The sequence below is a fragment of the Pseudocercospora fijiensis genome (genome assembly GCF_000340215.1).
Source record: "Pseudocercospora fijiensis CIRAD86 unplaced genomic scaffold MYCFIscaffold_6, whole genome shotgun sequence".
In the NCBI taxonomy this organism is placed as follows: domain Eukaryota; kingdom Fungi; phylum Ascomycota; class Dothideomycetes; order Mycosphaerellales; family Mycosphaerellaceae; genus Pseudocercospora; species Pseudocercospora fijiensis.
Window position 1 is genome coordinate 3,359,121 of NW_006921537.1, and position 17,873 is coordinate 3,376,993.

A 17,873-nucleotide genomic window follows, 5' to 3' on the forward strand; every position below is an offset into this window, starting at 1 on the left:
CGATTTCCTGCAAAGCAAGCTGCTTCGACAGCTCACGCCCGGGAGCACGTCCATCTACCTTGTCCTTTCTCTTAACTTTGCTTACTCTGAGAGGCTCACTCAGCCCTGTCTCGACCATGATCTGCGCTTCTTCTTTGGTGAAACCCATGATTCGCGCAGGCGGTCTCGTGCCTGCTGCAATTGCCTTGTCTACCAGTTCGTCATAGTCTTGGTCATGCTTCTCTGCCAATTGCAGCAAATAATTGATGCATTTCCAATTCCGGTAGCGGAGCTCGCCAAGTGTCACGTTCGTGACGCTGCGGATGGGCTGTCGTGCGTTGTGCAAACTCCGTGGAAGCTCTTCCAGAGATGGAGTTTCGTCAAGGGCTTCTGAAGCCTGCGAGAGGGACTCTGCCGCTTCGTTTTCGCCAGTCTCGCCAGAAGTGGACGCTGCAGCGTGTTCGGTGGTGAGGCTATCATATATCGAGCGCATGTCTGCTTCAGGAATGGCAAGCGGGCTCTTCATCAACTTTGCAACGTCGAGGAGCTCTAGAGGCACATTGTGCTCGCTGAAGTCCAGTACTGTAGGACGATCGATGGTGATCTTGTCAATAACGTCCAAATCAGCATCTAGCTTTTCGATGCCAGCACGTAGCTCGTCAAAGCCGATAGGCTTCTGATTCGCATCCGAGGATGATGCGAAATCTTCCTTCTTGTCGATAGCATACTGGATGGCGCTGTGCTTGTCGTCAGGTACAAATGTCTTCAGTGCATCAAACTGCTGTTGGGCGAAGTCAGATCCGATCCGCTTGCAAGCCTTCGCAAGCACGTAGAAGTCTTTATCGATGGGCCACTCGTCATTCTCCCTTCTTGCGGCGACGATGTCATCCCACGATTGCTTAACGAACTCCTCATCCTTGTATATGCCGGCAACGTTCAAGATAGACCTGCGAGTAACGTCGCTTGGTTCCATGCCAAGCGCTTCCAGATCCTTCGAGGCGATACCAAGGACTTCTTTAGACCCACCATGACCAGCGATGTTGTTAATAATGGCATTGAAGACCGACTGTGGAGGCAAGACACCATACCGCGCGAAAACCTCGAAGACTTTGCGAATGAGAGCAAGCACACTGTCAACAAGCCCTTTCCGCTTCTTTGGCTCGATATCGGCAACCCCGGGAAGCCGAAAAAGTTCTGTGATGGTGATTATAAGCAGACCGGTAGCGTTGGCCAAGACAGTACCAGAACAGCCGAGCTGCAGATATATCGCGGCAATGACCGTACGCAGAGTAGCGATCTGGGAATGGAAACTGCTCGAGTCAGTGCTCGCGCGCAAGTTGTCCAGCAGACCGCGAAATGTCTGCGTGGGTAATTTGTACCCTGCCTGACATGCCATTGCGAAGACGGTGTAAGCCTCGGATAGCGGTCTTTCTGTCATGAAGAGGCGGAGGAAGCGAACATCGACAGAGGTAGGATACAGTCTCAAGGCAGTGTCGAGTCCGAGGTAAGCATTCCGAGAATCGCCCCGCATCAGTCTCGCTGTCGTGATGGCTTGTAGCAGGCCAAGTGGAAGTCCTCGAAGTGGTGGAGGCAGCTCGCGGTCATGTAGAATGGCTTCTGGCGACAAATGGTAGGCGTGGAAGGAGCCAGGGAAACGAATCAAAGCCCTTCCGTACAGAGCCTCCATCTCATCCAGCGGAGCACCTCCAACAGCTAGTAGCTCGATGGCCACTGCGTATGTCTGGACTTGTACGTGGGAGTCGTCCTGGCCTTCCAGCCAAGACCAGAACTTCTTCCCAGCGTCCAGCGTCCCGCTCTCCTTGTATACGCCGAGTATGTGCTGGTTGGCCTTAGCAGAAGGCACAACATTTCCTTGTCGAACATCTTTGACCAGTTGATCGACGAATGCAAGGATCTCGTCGGTGGTTTCGCGCTTGGGGTTCTCATTCCGTGCGCGCGCTTGGTTCTCAAGGCGCAAAGCCTGATGCATCCACTGCGCTACGGCAGCGAAGTCTTGTCCTGCCAACGGCCGCTTCTCCGGGAGCTCAGTGTAAAGCCGAATTACGTCCTTCGTCCTCTTCTCATCGACAGCCTGTAGAAGGTCGGTCCGCACGGATAGAACTCCTAATTGCACATCTTTTGTCTGCCTTCTCCCAGCCCACCGCTCTTGCTTCCGACGTTGCGCAGGAGATAGAATCCTCTCTGCTGCAGATTTATTCCGGCTCTGTCCAGCTTGACGTATGATCCTCAATTCCGCATTTGATTTGTTTCCAGTGGAAAAGGACCTGGCGAACTCTGGCTGCTCATGATGCCTGGTATATTTGTGGAGATTGCGTGTCGACCTGAACGAGAGCAACCACGCTCGATGAGTCTGCAGCTCAGCCTGGGCTTGCCTCAATCGCAGAGACAACATTGGTGGATGGAGGAGGAATAAATACTTTTCGAGACGCGCAGCCACGTGAAAGTTTTGGGTGATGGGCCGGAGCTGGCTCCGCATCCGAACGCCTTCACTTCGGCGTTTGACTGCAACACCACCCGGTGTCCCGAACCTGATGCATATCAGCATAGTCTGCGGCAGCATAACCGGCACTCAATAGGAGATCATATGAAAAGCTGTTCTGCTCCATGACAGACAAGCCTTAAGCTCTGCTCTCCCAATCATTTGCATGGCGAGCGAAGGCATCATGTCTGCTCTTCCCTGGATTTGCAGGGCGTGTCGAAGCATCAATGCCCTTCGTGTACCCAGGACTACTACACGAAAACTTCAGCACCGAAGCATAGCGTCAAACTCGAGATACTTCCAGGTCTCGGAAGAAGTCCGACAAGCCATCTCCGAGAAGAAGCCCGTCGTAGCATTGGAAAGCACCATCTACACTCACGGCTTCCCGTATCCCGAAAACTTGGCTCTAGCATCGAGACTGGAATCGCTTGTCAGGACCAATGGAGCCGTTCCAGCAACCATAGGCATACTGGAAGGCGTGGCACGAGTTGGTCTGCGCACCGATGAGCTGAGGAGGCTGATTGCAGAACCGGGCTCACCCGATCTGCTGAAAGTCTCGAGGCGAGATCTTGCCTTCGTGCTTGGTCTCAAGAATTCCCAAGGGAAATCTTTCAATGGAGGCACGACGGTCTCCGGCACAATGGTCTTGGCACACATGGCCGGCATCAAGATCTTTGGCACAGGAGGACTTGGAGGTGTTCACAGAGGGGCAGAACAGACTATGGATGTCTCTGCTGACCTTACCGAGCTTGGTCGCACTCCCGTCGCTGTGATCTCGTCAGGATGCAAATCGTTTCTGGATATACCCAAGACGCTGGAATATCTAGAAACACAAGGCGTGGCTGTGGCGACCTTTGCGGATGGCAGAACAGGAAATGTCGACTTCCCTGCTTTCTACACACGTGAAAGTGGAATTAAGAGCCCGATGGTGTTGGCAGATGAAGAGGCTGCTGCGCGTGTAGTCATGGCTCAGCAGACACTCGGTCTTCAGTCTGGTCTACATTTTGCCAATCCGATACCAGAACAGCATTCTGTAGCCTTTGAGGTCATGGAGAAAGCGATCAACCAGGCGTTGGAAGCAGCCTTGACGGCAGGTGCCACTGGGAATGCCGCCACGCCATATATACTCGCAAAAATCAAAGAAATTACTGGTAGCAAGAGTGTTGAAGCAAATACAGCACTGGTAGAGGCAAATGTGGTGAGAGCTGCTAAGGTGGCTGTGGCGCTACAAAGATTGGAGCAGAGTCAAAGCACTAGACGAAATCAGTGGGTTGCCTTCCATCATCCTGCTGAGGGCAACAGCTGATAGAACTAGCGCAATCAGTCATCACAGTCCATCTTCCAGCACAATCACTGGACCAGGTTCGGTGAATTATACAGCTGATGGGATATCGACATCTCTGGCATCCGCAGCAGAGCAGCATCAATCAACGCACACATCAAATCTTCAGAGTATAGCTCGACCATCCCCACCATCAAGAGCGTCACGTCCATCAACCTCGTCGCCACCACAAGACGACGCAAGGAATGCTTCTCTCGGAGTCAACGATACCATGGTCCTGTCAATGATTCAAGAATACAAGAAGCAATTCCAGAACTCGGTAGACGACCTCAAAAGTGACTTACGCTATCCAGACCAGCCAACCGACATCTTCGTCGCCGGAAGCCTCGCCGTCGACCTCGCATGCGACTTCACCCCACGCCCCGATTCAAACCTCCAATCCCCCGAACTCCAAACCTCCAACCCAGCCCAAATCGCCCAATCCCTAGGCGGAGTCGGCCACAACGTCGCCCGCGCCGCGCATCTACTAGGCGCCAAAGTCCGTCTCTGCAGCGCAGTAGCCGACGACCTAACCGGAAAATCCGCCCTGGAAGCCCTCACCTTCGCCGAAATGTCCACAGCCGGAATCAAAACCCTGCCCACCACCTCCGGCCACCGTACAGCCCAATACATCGCCATAAACGACAAATCCAAGAATCTAGTCCTCGCAATGGCCGATATGAGTATCCTGGAGAAAGTCTCGACCGAAATATTCGAAAAGTTCTGGAGACCGCAACTTCACGCTACGAACCCTTCGCATCTCGTTGTGGACGGGAATTGGGGGTCGGAATACTTATCCCTCTGGCTCTCATCAACGACGAAAACATTCGTATCATTCGAACCCGTCTCTGCACCCAAAAGCATCACCCCTTTCCTCCTTCCCCCTAACACCTTATCAGTCTTTCCAAATCCTTCAATCCACCTCACAACCCCCAACACCCACGAACTTGTGAGCATGCACACCGCCGCTCGTAAGAATGCTCTCTTCACTCGCCCGGACTGGTGGAAAATCCTCGATTCCTTCGGCATCCCTTCCTCAGGAGCCCGGTCACAACTCTCGTTACTCACAACCCCAAAACTTGTTGATGAAGGAATTCCGCAAATGTGTATACAATTACTACCTTTTATCCCATGCATCCTCACCAAACTCGGTTCCGAGGGTGTCTTGTTGACGCAAATCATCCCGTCTGGAGATCCAAGACTTGGAGATGGAGAGTATGCGCCTTATATCCTATCCCGAAACCAAAACCAGAACGAGGACCAGGAGGGGAGTGCGGTTGGGGGCGTGTATATGCGGTTATTCCCAGCAATCGAGAAAGTTCGGGATGAGGAAGTTGTGAGTGTGAATGGAGTTGGGGATACGTTTCTAGGGACTTTGTTGGCTGGGATGGTGAAGAAGGGAAAGGAGGGGAGGGTAGAGGATTTTGTGGATTTTGCGCAGAGGGGAGCGGTTTTGACGTTGAAGAGTCGGGAGAGTGTGAGTCCGGGGTTGGGGACTCTGAGGGCATTGTTGTGAGCTGCCACCGTGGTTGCTGAGATGTGAATGGGATGCAGCAAGTGTCGATGTGTTTGTGAGGATCGACGCGAAAGAGAAGTCGCGATCAACGCCAAGCCAAGCCAAGCCATATTTGGTAGGGCTGAGCAAAAGATTAGCTAATCCAAGCTCTGCCCTCCGTGCAGCTTGTTTTACCGCCTGTGCCGCTCAGCTCATGATCAGCGCATCATGTGCTCTCTCCATCTCTCTCGCATGGCATGGCATGACATGGCCTGCGGGAAGGCACGGCGATATTGGCGGGGGGATGGTGAGGCTCATATGACTACCATCGCACTCGCACACTGCTGATCACGCCCTGCTCTGCTGATGCTTGTGCTGTATGCCTCTTATCATCCCTACAGCAGCTATCACTCCAACCTCGAGACAAAGGCACACAACTACCGAGCGACAGGGAGTCCATACCGCCTAACACACGACCACCTACCTACCACTCGTAGCAAAAGCAGCACCATGACTTGGTAGACTCTACTCATCGAAACGCTCACGGCCATCCTCTCACCACTGTCTCCATCCCTCCCGCTCCCACAACGGGCACCTGCCATGCCCTTCCCAACCCTCCCCTCCCCACCAACCCTCTTCCCAACCTACCTCCTCCCCTCCAACCCTTTCCGACGCCGCAACCGCAAACCCAGCCTCGAAAGCACAACCTCCTCCTCCTCCTCCTCAACAACCTCCCCCTCCCCACCGACAAACGCCCCCACCTTCCTCACAACCCACACCTCCCACCTCCGCTGCGCCCGCTGCCTCTCAGACCTGGCCCTATCCTCACAAATAATCTCCAAAGGTTTCACCGGGCGACACGGCCGCGCCTATTTAGTCGCGCCCCCCTCACCATCCTCACCCTCCAAAACCCCATCACGAACGACCGACCCCCTCCCCAACCTCCCCAACACCTACACCCACAAACCCGTCCCCCGCCAACTCGTCACGGGGGCGCACACAGTCGGGGACATTTCCTGCGCGCAGTGCGGAGCGGTGTTGGGGTGGAAATACATCCATGCGGAAGAGGAGTCGCAGAAGTATAAAGTCGGGAAGTTTATTTTGGAGATGAAACGGGTGTGTAGGAGTTGTAGGTGGGAGGGGGAGGAAGAAGGAGAGGAGGGAATGGGGGAGGAGGAAGAAGAAGAAGTGGAGTTTGATTCTGATGATGAAGAGGAATGTGAGTTGTTGTTTCTTGGACAGTGGACGCAGGAGAGGGCGAGGGAGATTCGGAGGGGGAAGGAGGGGAGGGGGTTTCCGAATGTTGTTGTTGAGTGATGGGATGATTCATTGATTGATTGATTGATTTGATACCCCTTGACGAAAACGACGCGAATTATATGACACGACATGAACGCTCAGGAGGCATGCCTTGGATTCGGTAATACTGGGTTTGATTTATGGATGGAGAGAGAGATACCCTTGTTATGTTAATCATTCTTTTTTTTTGACTATACGCAGCATCTTTGTTCATAATTATACGTAGCTAAGCATATCCATACCGCATTCAAGTTCCTCATGATCACGAAAGAGCGAACCGACGATGCCCATTTCTTGTCATCGCAGGTACTGACTGACTGCATCATAGCTTTATCAGTTGGAATCCATAAATCACCAACAATCTATCAATGTAAGTAGTAGATAAAAAAAAGACCCTCTCTTCTTTTCCTTTCGACATGTTTTCACATCTTTCTATTCTACTGACGACTCCTCTCTCTCTCTCTCTCTCTCTCTCAACACAACCCCACAACCCACCCATCCACGCACCCTACAATATCTTGTGTCCATCATCACCTAACTGCCTTGCTAACTTTCAATCGTGCTTGCTCACGTCTGTCTGCTATACGGACGCATGCTGACTTGTCAAAATGCACGCTCTCACACACCCCACACCCACAAAAAAAAATTGCATCCCCCTTTGTCTCTACGAAACAACCTTCTCCCTCAACATCCCAACAAACATCGCCCCAGAAACCCCCTGATCAGCACGATCCTCCACCAACATAGTCTGAGCCCAAAGTCTCAACGAAGGCTCCCCATCCTCTCGAATCAAGTACAGAGGCGGGACGACAATACTACCACAACCCTTACCGCGGTGATCCCTCGACTTCTCCGTGACGGCGCGAACGCGCTCGTTCATTTCCGTGTCGAGGACGGGCAGAGAGGTTTTGCCTTGCTTGAGTTGGTTTTTGTCTTCGATGCCGAAAACGTCGTTGATGAGCGCGGGCACGGCGTCGCGGCCGAGCCAGAGGAATTGTGTTTGCCCGTCGTCGATGAGGTATAGGCCGTATGGGACGATGTTGCCGGATGTGAGGTTGAGAGGGGGAGGCATGACGATTGCGCCTGTTTCCGCGTGTGGAAGGCCGGCGTCGTCGGGCATGTCATGGAGGGAGTACATTCGTGGGTAGATGTACTGCATTAGGAGTGGCAGTGGCAATGTCGAGAGGAGGCAGAGAGCAGCGCTGCGAAGATCTGTTGGAATCTGAGCAGATTTGCGGAGGCCGAGCTGCATCTTGTTAGTACTCGCCATGAGAAGGAAGATATACGTCGACTTACATGTTTCATGAGGCCAAGGAAGAGCATGGGCATTGCGCGGAGGTTGGCAGGAAATTGTAACCCACCACCGCCCATGTTGCCACCTCCAAGCTCTTTCTTGTAGGTCTGTAGTAATTCGACGAGCTTGCCTTGTAGTGCGTCGCGTGCAGCATCGAGACCACTGCTCAAAGCTCGCTCGACAGCCTTGTGTGCAAAATAGTGCGTGATAGCTTGCTGATCGGCAGATGCATAGACATCCGCCATGTTCTGCGTTACAGGTATGCTGAGCGTCATTACGCGAATGCGTCTCTCGCCATTGCATGTGGTGTGCAGCACACCCACTTGCAGGCATGCGAAAGCCTTTGTAACGCTTTCATCGATGGCGATTTCGACGACGTATGCTTGATCTCTTGGCATTGCTGGGAATGCGCACAGATCACTCGATCGGTTGAAGAAGTTTCCGTAGAATGCACTTGGTCGCAGTCCTGTGGTAGTGCGCACACGCAGGACAGCCTCCAGTCCGATCTCCGAAGATAAGTAGTCGCTGAACTCGGTCGCGAACTTGATGGCGTCTTCTGTCCTCGCGGCGTTCCATGCTGGGTAGAAGTAGGTCTGACCACCCGTGTATCTTGGCAAATTGCTCAAGCTAGCCACATCCTGATACTGTGCGCTAAACAGGAACATGTCGATCGATACTTGGGTCTTGCTGCACTCGACGGCAAAGCTCTTGTAGAAGCTGCTCTGCGTCTGAAGTAAGCTGTTTTCTTTTGAAGTGCCGAGCAGCTTCTTGTCTTCCCGCATGTCAAGCTTGCCGAAACCAACATTCGGCAGAGTCGCGGAGAGGACAACCATCTTTCCGCCAACATGACTGATCAGCTTGTGGCCTGCACGGAGCGCTGAACCCATGGCGGAGCTGTAATTCGTGGTGTTGGCGAACATGCCCTGTAACTTGCCCAGGAAGGCCTCGATGTTCGCTCGACATTCCGTCAGATTGACCAGAAGATCTTCCGGAGTAGGCAGGAAAGGCTCATCGAGGTCGCTCACCACCAGCATCTTCGCATCATTGCTCTCTCCGCCATCACGAGGAATGCTGAAGTAGTGTAGCGAGCTGTCTACGGCCATGAAACCAAGTCGCGTTCTTCGGTCGGTGTTTGGTATCCGATCAAGACTTTCCAAAACACATCTTGCAGCTGTTGCCAAAAGCCCGCTTGTAACACCAGCATAGCTTACGTCGAACAAGAAGAGGTAGATCAGTGGTTGCGGCGCTCGGACCATGTACTCCTGTGGTGCAACAAATTCGCTGACTGCGTAGTTCAATTCTGGCCGTTGCCATCGGTCGACTGATTGCTGCTTCACGCTGTCCCAATCAAAGCTTTGCGGAACATCATTGGTGAGATTGCACATGTTACATCTCCATCGATGAGAGTGGTCCAGGAAGCTCGCAAATGGATTCATATAGGTCCTACATCTTCGGCATCGTGCAATGACTTGGTCGTATTGCACTGGAACATCATCCTCGGAGTCGTGAAGAGCGGCATAGGGCTGAATGATCAAAGCAAAAGGCAGCTTGCTCTTCTTGAGAAGTGAATTCGTAGCTGGCATGGCGTTGAGTGTGGATCGCACATACTTTGGTGAGCAGTTGGCATGTGGCGAAGGTGTGACAGATGACTATCTCAAATTAGCAATGAGCATTCGGAAAACTGTACACTGAGATGCTCACATTCGGAGGCAGAATTATTGGAGGCGGAGGTTGATCCAAGTCGGTAACGTGGAATGGCTGGCCTTGCATGCTGATGTCCACAGGCTGGAGAGGATTTAGCCGCATCTGCACGCCTTGTTGCTGCTGAGGTGGCATCGGTTGTGGAGGTTGTGCTCCTCCCATTCCCATCTGTGCAAACTGCTGTGTCATGCCAGCGACTCCCTGCTGAGGCATGGGAGGCTGTCCTGGGGTAGGGTAGCCAGGTGCTGGAGGCTCATATCCTGCCTGCGCGCCATATGAAGGTTGTTGATATCCGCCTTGAGGTACAGGGCTGCCAACATTTGGATCGCCATATGCTGGCTGCGGAGGCATGCCATATCCAGGCTGCTGTGGTGCTGCTGCTTGGCCAGGATAGCCATAACCTCCCATCATCGGCGGCTGCTGACCTGGATATGGCGATCCCGCTGGAGGAGCTCCTCCAGATATCGCATTTCCACCTGCGCCGAACTCATATGCCTGCCCAGCATATGCGCGCTTCTTCTTTCCAGCTGTGCCGCTCGCTGGTTGTTGTGCGAAGCCACCATCTTGACTGTATTGCCCATCTTCGGGGTTTGGCGGCCCGTCTTGGTATGGAGCAGCCATTGTGACTGGTCGCTGCGCTGAAAAGCTCTACTCTCGCTCCCTATCACCTGCTTTCGGGGTGGGATACAGTCGAGGGTGGGGATTCGGCTTTGTTGTCGCAGGCGTGGGAGACGCGCGATGTGGAATCCGATGTCGAGAAATTAGTGGTGACCTCCAGGCAGGATGTTTTGAGGTGGAGGAGGTGTGGTAACGTGGTCTGGAAGGGTGGACGAGACGATGAGATGATGGAGCTGGTAGTCATTGAGAGCTTGGAATTCTGTAGGTTCTCACATGCACGGGACGGGGGTCCCTGCTCAACTCTGCGATTCTCACCACCACATCAACACAAATTCAAGATGAGTGAGCTGACAGGTAGTATAATGGAACGGAACAGTGTCAATGCAATTGAAAGGACAATTGATCATTCGAGGCTGCTACCTTCAAAAAGTGTCATAATACGTTCACCGAAGGCACTGCCAAGTCTAGCTGCTAGAGTCCGTGAAAGGTGGCAGCAACGTCGACAGATTGGTGCCTTATTGGTGCCTCGCAGAAGGGTCTGGACGGAATTGCAGCCGTCAATCAGCCTCCATCAAAAAAACCATCAGAGGTCGACGATTTACATCGTTCAAAATTGCGAGTTCGGTAGGCAGTGCTTGCTTTCTAAGTAATGCAGGTACCAGCTCATCCAGGTTCTTTTTAGCACCAGGAACTACTTCATAAGTTTCGGCCAAATCATGGCAGTGAGCATTTCTTGCTGATGCTACACATACAGTAGGCGAAGTGAAAGTGCGCGACCGCCGACAACCTACTGAGATATGGAGAATTCTAATTGTCAGCACGCACACACACGACTGCTCGTCATCTTCCACTCGAATGTCCTTCGAGGCATATGACGATTCCTGCTAAGATTCGAGATGGGAGGATGATTGTGGTAGCGTCACAGCACTTCACCACTCAGTGGTCCTTTGCACGCAAAGAAACACGCGTCTGGGACCTTTGGCGGTTGGCAGTAGGGCAGCCTGGGCCCTGGGAAGTGGCGACGAAAGACTAGGACACAGCTTTCGGACGAGTACAGTCCTTCAGTACAGGGTAAGAAACGTGTCAGGGACAATACGAGTCAGCTCAGCATACTTAAATCCTAAACTGATCCAAGAGGTCGGTACTTGGCAACGTAGATACTGCTAATAATTCCAAAGAATTCAGTGGCATGCAGCGGCGACGTTGCGAATGTAGTCAAGCTTTTGTGACGATTCATGTTCCTGAGAGAAGGAGAAGAAGGCTGGTGACACGAGGAGATGTTTAGTCTTGACAACGGTAGAATAGTCTATCGTCGGGCAAGATCCATGTGATAATGAAAGTGAAAGAGACGAGACCAACTCTTTTTCGACTTCACTGCTGCTCTCGTCTCATTCCTGTCATACCGACCAACCAATCTCTTTGAGCGGCACGAATATGCAACAATTTTCTTCAGCGCTGCGGTGCGAGCACCAGACTGTTTCCGTTTCGCTACCAACCCGCAAACGGATATTGCTTCGAGCTGCAGGTGTAGCAAGGTGTCGACCGTGTCGTGAGCCTCGCCATCCTCACAAACTATGTTGGTTCCCGGAAGCCGGCGCGCCCTGATTAGAAATCCTCCTGTCAGGAAAATGCATGTCTGCATGTCGGTGTACAGTACGTATAGCATAGTACGTCAAAAGCCGCCGCAAGCGAGGGAGGGAGATGGATGGCTGGTCGCTGGTCGCCGTTGCAGTATCCGCACACGGAACCGACGAGTCAGCGCCGGCACGATCACCATCTTCATTGCGATTCAGGCCCCTCACATCACGGCGGCAAAAAACTATAAAACCCTCCTGCAAGACCATTGCGACATTTGTGAGTGGTGGCTTGTCTGTCTGACTGCTGCCGAACACTTTCACCTGCAGCAGAAGAGAGAAAAAGAATAATGTCTGACGTCTCAACGTCTTTTGATCCAAGCATCCTCGTCTCGTATCGTCGGGACGGCAGCTTTCATTGGGTACCTGGCTAGATGTACATCTGTACTCGCCCTTGCAGGATGCGATTGCTCTAGCACGGCTAGCCTGCGCTTATGCACACCATGCGCTAAGCCGAAGATCCATTCACTGGAAACGAAACCTCGATTGGTGTACAGAAGTCGTGGTTGATTAGTTCTACAGTAAATAAAGAATGCGAGGTGTAGTGAAGTATCACTGCATGCTGGCATGACCGTGAGTTTACTTTTCGGAGTCCGCTGGGAGAAGGCTGGTGAAGGGTGAGGATAGTGTTCGCTGAGCGAGACGAAACGGAAGTCTGTCACCTGAAAGCTTGGCCTTCCGACTGAGGGTCTTACGACCACCAAGGTCGGAGCGGTGTGGAGTACAGACAACGAACAGCATTCTCACGATACGATACCTATGGAGTAGTACCTTACAAACACTCTACGCGATGTCACACTCCGTCACACTCGTCACCGCCCAAGCTGACACGTTTGAAGGAGAAGCTATCATCCCAGATCGGGTGTTTCAACGACGTGTGTTGGCTGGCCCCGAGATGTGGCATGTAACGGAGTCGGAAGGGTAGATGGCACTGCGAGTGCGAGCTACGGGGAGGCGCAAGTATATCTAGCATACGGGCGTAGAGGTCGATGCCGAGTTCGCTGGTGTTGTGCGAGGTGCGGATCAATAATGCAGAGCATGTGTCTGGCGAGTGTTGATGCGGGGCGCGAGGGGAGGGCGTGCGAAGTTCCCACGCGCGTGTACCTGACAGGACCTGGCTCTTGCTAGAATACAACTGGTGGTTCCGTCTGAGTTTGTGGACTAGCGAGGTACCAAGAGATGCCCACCACATCTTTCCCAGCCAAGGTATGAGTAGCCCGACGACTTCCGAGCACGCAGCCAGCATCATGTGTCGGTGTCGGAGGTTGCGCCTGAGACGTGGCCGGGAGTAGTCGTCGCAGCCAGGAACAGCGTGGTAACTTACGGCGGTAGAGGCGAGAAAGTCTTGTCAGTCAGGTGCAGCGTGTTTCTCTTCTCACACGGACCCGATCTGCGAGGCGTATTTTAACCTACACACCATCCTTGCACGCCACAGAGAACCCCACCGCGCGAGCCTCCCCTCCACCACCACTGCACTGCACACATGCACGCATTCTGGCTGCTTTCTGACGCCTGCCAGTATAATACCTAAAGCGCTAGCAGTACGCCACCCTGGGTGAACCCGAAATAGAACATCGCTGACTAAGACACGGAGCGGTGGTTTCTACTGCCGTGGCCGTCCGGCGCGTAGACGCGTTTGTTTACTGTTTCCTATATTATCGCCCTTACTGCCGCTTGTAGTAGTATACGCTTTATAGAAGGTATTATTATCGCCGCCTTATATTTACTCGCTCTTATTATTATAATAACACTATCTCTATTATATTATAGCTTCCGAGACCTTGTTATCGCCGCCGCTGCTACTACCGCTGCCGCCGCTATCTAGTACTATAAGAGTCGTATTAATCGTTACTTCTACGACTAAGCGGCTATCTATAGCGAGCCTATTAAATTTAGCGGAGCGAGACGAGATTATCGACTATCTCGTTAATAACTATAACGCGTCGAAGCCTCCTCCGGTTAAGCGTATTTAGTTACTAAATACTAGTAATAATATTAGAGCTAAAGAGGCTATACGTAATTAGCATGTAATTAGGCCGAGTAAAGCTAGGGTCTTAGTGCCTTAGGTAGGGCTTGGCGCTTAGCGTTAGGCTAACTCTCCTACCTTCCTCCCTCTCCTCCTAAATCCTTATCGAATACTACTCGTACCTACTACTACCCTATCTACTTGCTAATATACCCTTCTTATATAGTATTCGATCTACCCTTTAAGGGCAGTAGCTAGATAGTCCTTATTTTAAGCTTTTAGCGGTATAGCTATAATAACTAATCTAACTATATTGCGCCCGAAGAACGGGACCTATACGTACTATTCTATCGAAACAACCGTACTAATTATTAAGCAAGGCCTTCTATACGGCCTATTATACCGAGTTAATCGCACTAAGCCGATATCTACTAATTCCGCTACATCCGCATCTTAGGGGCCTATAATATATTATTAGTATTACCCCTTATAATAGCGGGCTTATTACGAAGCAATAATAACCGTGCTGCCGCTAGCAGCGCTAGCAATAACAACGCTAGTAGCACAGTTCCCGCTAAAGTGCCTACTAAAGTGCCTCCTACTAAAGGGCCTACTAGAGAGCCTATTAAAGAAGAACCTATAATTCCAGGTAACGACCTAGAATTGCCTATCGACGACATTCTTAATAATATTGTTAACCGTCGATATAGCTAACTAGCCTTTAGGCCCTAGCTAGTAGCGAGACTTTAAGAAGCTACCTAAAACAGGCTTACTGCCCTACGTTAAGAACAACAGCTAAAGGATAATCTCCTCGAGATTCGCCGCCTTTAGGAGGCCCTAACAACTAATACTAAGCCGATAGTAGGGCCTTCCTCGCTATCAGTTCTAGTCTAAAAGAAGGATGCTAAACTTAAGGACTGCACCGTGTTTAATAGCTCTAGCCGAAAGCAGTATAACGACTACATCCGTAACTATAAGCTTAACTAGCGCAACGTACTAAGAGCGCTACTAGACGACTATTCCTTAGTCGTATACGCTATACAGTATATTAATAGCGACCTAAAGCGTACATAGGATAACTATTTTGATTCCCTTTACGACTAGACCGCTGTTTAGTAGCAAGACTATAAGACTATTATACTAGACACCCTTAGAAACCCTATACTAAGGCAACAACACGCTTAGGACTAATACCTTCGAGCTAAATAAAAGACTAATCAATCGGCTCGCTTATTTGAGGCCTATTTAAAGACCCTCGAGGACGATTTGCTAGCTAAGACCGACTCTATCTAGATTTCCGAAATACGCCCTAAATTGCGATAGGAATTAGTCCTTAAATTGGACCGCCGCCGTGTGTTTAAATAGACCAATCTTATACGCATTTAATTTATAGTTAAAGTCGAGACTATAGAGCGTACAGTATAGCTCTAATAACGGTTAGAATCTAAGATACGCCTAGCTACCTATCGTAGCCGCGGAGGAAACTAAGGTTCCTACTAGAACAATAGTACTAACAATAGGAATAGTAGCAACGACCGTAGGAGAAGCCGTAGCCGACGGCTATATAGAGGAGGCCGTAATAGGGGCCGTAGAAGGGGCTCGTATCTCTATAATGCTAACCGCTCGACTAATAATAGCAGTAATAATAGCTACGGCAGTCTACTAACCGGGTTGAAGTGCTTTAATTGTAATAGCACTAGCTATCTACTAGGCTAATGCGACAAACCTAAGGACTAGGCCCGAATCGACCGTGCTACCGCTAAGCACCGAAAGTACCTCTTAGCAGCTAACGCTACCCCTATAGGCTAACCTTCGAAAAAAGAGTAAGCGCCGCACTAACTATTAGCCTCGTACGGCGTAAGACTATCGACATTGTGCTAGCTATTACTCGTACCTGTCTTATATCCAGGCCTAACACTAACTATAAGACTAAGGTTATACTAGATCTAGGAAATTCAGTTAGCGCCCTTATTAGCTATCGCCTAGCTAAGCAATTAGACCTTCGACAACTGCCTAGGACTAACCTGCCAACCCTTGCTTAGTTTAATAACGCTCGGCACTTAACCTATAGGGCCTACTATATCTATATAGCCCTAAAGGACGACCTCGGCAATAAGCGCCTGCTAAACTTTACTGCCTACGCGGTAGATATAGACAGCCTCCTATCTAAGATTATTATTAGTAACCCTATTCTTAAGTACTATACTATAGTTATAGACTTAGGCAGTTAATAGTAGCGATTTGGAATCGCTAGGAAAGAGGACATTAAATATATCGATGTTAGCGAGTGCCCTAACGATATTAGGGTCCTATTTATCGGCAACCTAATACCTGCCGTAGCTAACCTAACAGTCGACCTATTAGGCGATAACGATAAGCCTATGCCCCCTAATAGCATAGACCCTAATTAGCTTGCTCGTATACCGGAGCCTATTCGAGAAACCTATATTAATGTGTTTAAACACTACTTAGCATCGATATTGCCTATATTTAAAGAGACGGATTATAAGATTGATATTATAGAGGGCAAGGAGGTCCCTTTTGGCCCCCTCTACAACCTTAGTAAACGAGAGCTTGCTGTATTGCGTAAGTACCTAGAGGAAAACCTAGCTAACGGTCGCATTCGGTATAGTAACAGCCCTGCTAGCGCCCCTATCCTGTTCGTACTAAAGAAGGATAGTAGCCTACGTCTGTATATTAATTATCGTAGGCTTAATACTGTTACTATTAAAGACCGCTGCCCACTTCCTCTTATTAATAAGACCCTCGATCGCCTTTCTAGTGCTTACTACTATACTACATTAGATATTAAGGACGCCTATTACCGCATCTGTATCCGTAAGGGCGATAAATAGAAGACAGCCTTTCGCACTCGTTATAGGCATTTCGAGTACTTAGTTATGCTATTCGGCTTAGCTAATGCCTCTATAACGTTCTAGTCCTACATTAATCGGGCCCTTTCGGGCCTATTAGACTATCTCTATATAGTTTACCTAGATAACATCCTAGTTTACATACACTTACCTAACATTACGGAGTACTAGGCTATAGTCCGTAAGGTGCTCGATCGCCTACGAGCCTATAGACTATATTGTAAGCCTTCTAAATGCACCTTTGCTGCTAAGGAGGTGTCCTTCCTTAGCTTCCTCGTATTAACTAAGGGTGTTAAGGCTAATCCTAACCGGATTAAGACTATTACTAAGTAGCTAACGCCTACTAGCATTAAGGAGCTTCAATTATTCCTAGGTTTTGCTAACTTCTATCGTCGCTTTATTAAGGGCTATTTACGACACGTAATGCCCCTAACTAAGCTTACTAAAACTAAGGCCAACCCGAATAGAGAGTTTAAATAGACTAATAGAGTATAAGCCGCTTTTAACGGTCTAAAGTAGCGCTTTACTAAAGTCCCCTTGTTACACTATTTCGTGCTAAACAAGCAGATCCGAATTGAGACTAACGCTTTATAGTTCGCTATATCGGCTATTATGTCCTAGCAATTAGATAATAACTATTACTAGCACCCGATTGCCTTCTTCTCGAGGAAGATAATCGATGCTAAGCGTCGCTACGAGACCTACGAGCAAGAGCTCTTAGCTATTGTCGAGGCCTTTAAGTACTAGAGGCATTACCTCGATAGGGCCTAATATACGATACAGGTCTATATAGACTATAACAACCTCCGTAGCATTACTAAGGTTACTAGAGTCATAGGTCGATAGGCTAGATAGGCCGTCTACCTCGCTAGGTTTGATTTTAATGTGTTATATCGGCTAGGCGTAAGCAACCCTACTAATAGCCTATCGAGGCGATCTAATTACGACAGCGGGACTTAGCAATCTATTAATTTATTGTTTCTAACCCTGCAGTATAAGATTGCTATAGCCCGTATTATTAATAAGTACGCGCAGAATAAGCGGCTTACCGGACTCCGCGACGGCTTGAAGTATGTTAATGCTCTTACTATATTAATAGTGCGTATTAAGGCAAGAGCTAAGGATACAGATAGGAGAAGTTATAATAACTCCCTAGTCGATATCGCTATATATAGTAACAGCGATTAAAGCAC

General features: G+C 50.2%; 5 protein-coding genes across 5 annotated transcripts; 3 read left to right on the forward strand and 2 right to left on the reverse strand.

Annotated features, from left to right (window-relative positions):
* Nucleotides 1-1,006: 1,006 nt before the first annotated feature.
* MYCFIDRAFT_204263 (uncharacterized protein) lies at nt 1,007-5,316 on the forward strand (the record flags this gene model as incomplete). Its single annotated transcript, XM_007930345.1, has 3 exons — nt 1,007-1,297; nt 2,748-3,723; nt 4,115-5,316. The coding sequence occupies 3 exons, from the start codon at nt 1,007-1,009 to the stop codon at nt 5,314-5,316; spliced, it is 2,469 nt and encodes an 822-aa protein (XP_007928536.1).
* A 209-nt stretch (nt 5,317-5,525) lies between these two features.
* On the forward strand, nt 5,526-6,861 carry MYCFIDRAFT_211810 (uncharacterized protein). The gene has a single exon (XM_007930346.1). The coding sequence runs from the start codon at nt 5,896-5,898 to the stop codon at nt 6,610-6,612; it is 717 nt and encodes a 238-aa protein (XP_007928537.1). The 5' UTR covers nt 5,526-5,895; the 3' UTR covers nt 6,613-6,861.
* Nucleotides 6,862-6,996: 135 nt separating this feature from the next.
* On the reverse strand, nt 6,997-10,156 carry MYCFIDRAFT_52028 (uncharacterized protein). Its single transcript, XM_007929807.1, has 4 exons — nt 9,991-10,156; nt 9,590-9,834; nt 7,891-9,537; nt 6,997-7,840 (listed from the first exon to the last, which is right to left on the reverse strand). Exons 1-4 carry the CDS (start codon nt 9,998-10,000, stop codon nt 7,259-7,261), a joined length of 2,484 nt encoding a protein of 827 aa, XP_007927998.1. The 5' UTR covers nt 10,001-10,156; the 3' UTR covers nt 6,997-7,258.
* Nucleotides 10,157-10,327: 171 nt separating this feature from the next.
* On the forward strand, nt 10,328-11,331 carry MYCFIDRAFT_176604 (uncharacterized protein; the record flags this gene model as incomplete). The annotated part of the gene is made up of 9 exons (XM_007930347.1): nt 10,328-10,341; nt 10,368-10,584; nt 10,620-10,636; nt 10,671-10,687; nt 10,714-10,831; nt 10,863-10,909; nt 10,935-11,046; nt 11,075-11,222; nt 11,260-11,331. 9 exons carry the CDS (start codon nt 10,328-10,330, stop codon nt 11,329-11,331), a joined length of 762 nt encoding a protein of 253 aa, XP_007928538.1.
* A 57-nt stretch (nt 11,332-11,388) lies between these two features.
* MYCFIDRAFT_176605 (uncharacterized protein) lies at nt 11,389-13,416 on the reverse strand (the record flags this gene model as incomplete). The annotated part of the gene is made up of 15 exons (XM_007930348.1): nt 11,389-11,594; nt 11,615-11,843; nt 11,879-11,923; nt 11,956-12,004; nt 12,036-12,072; nt 12,106-12,150; nt 12,189-12,234; nt 12,282-12,474; nt 12,504-12,516; nt 12,543-12,598; nt 12,639-13,185; nt 13,223-13,250; nt 13,275-13,300; nt 13,325-13,342; nt 13,392-13,416. 15 exons carry the CDS (start codon nt 13,414-13,416, stop codon nt 11,389-11,391), a joined length of 1,563 nt encoding a protein of 520 aa, XP_007928539.1.
* Between the last annotated feature and the right edge of the window lie 4,457 nt (nt 13,417-17,873).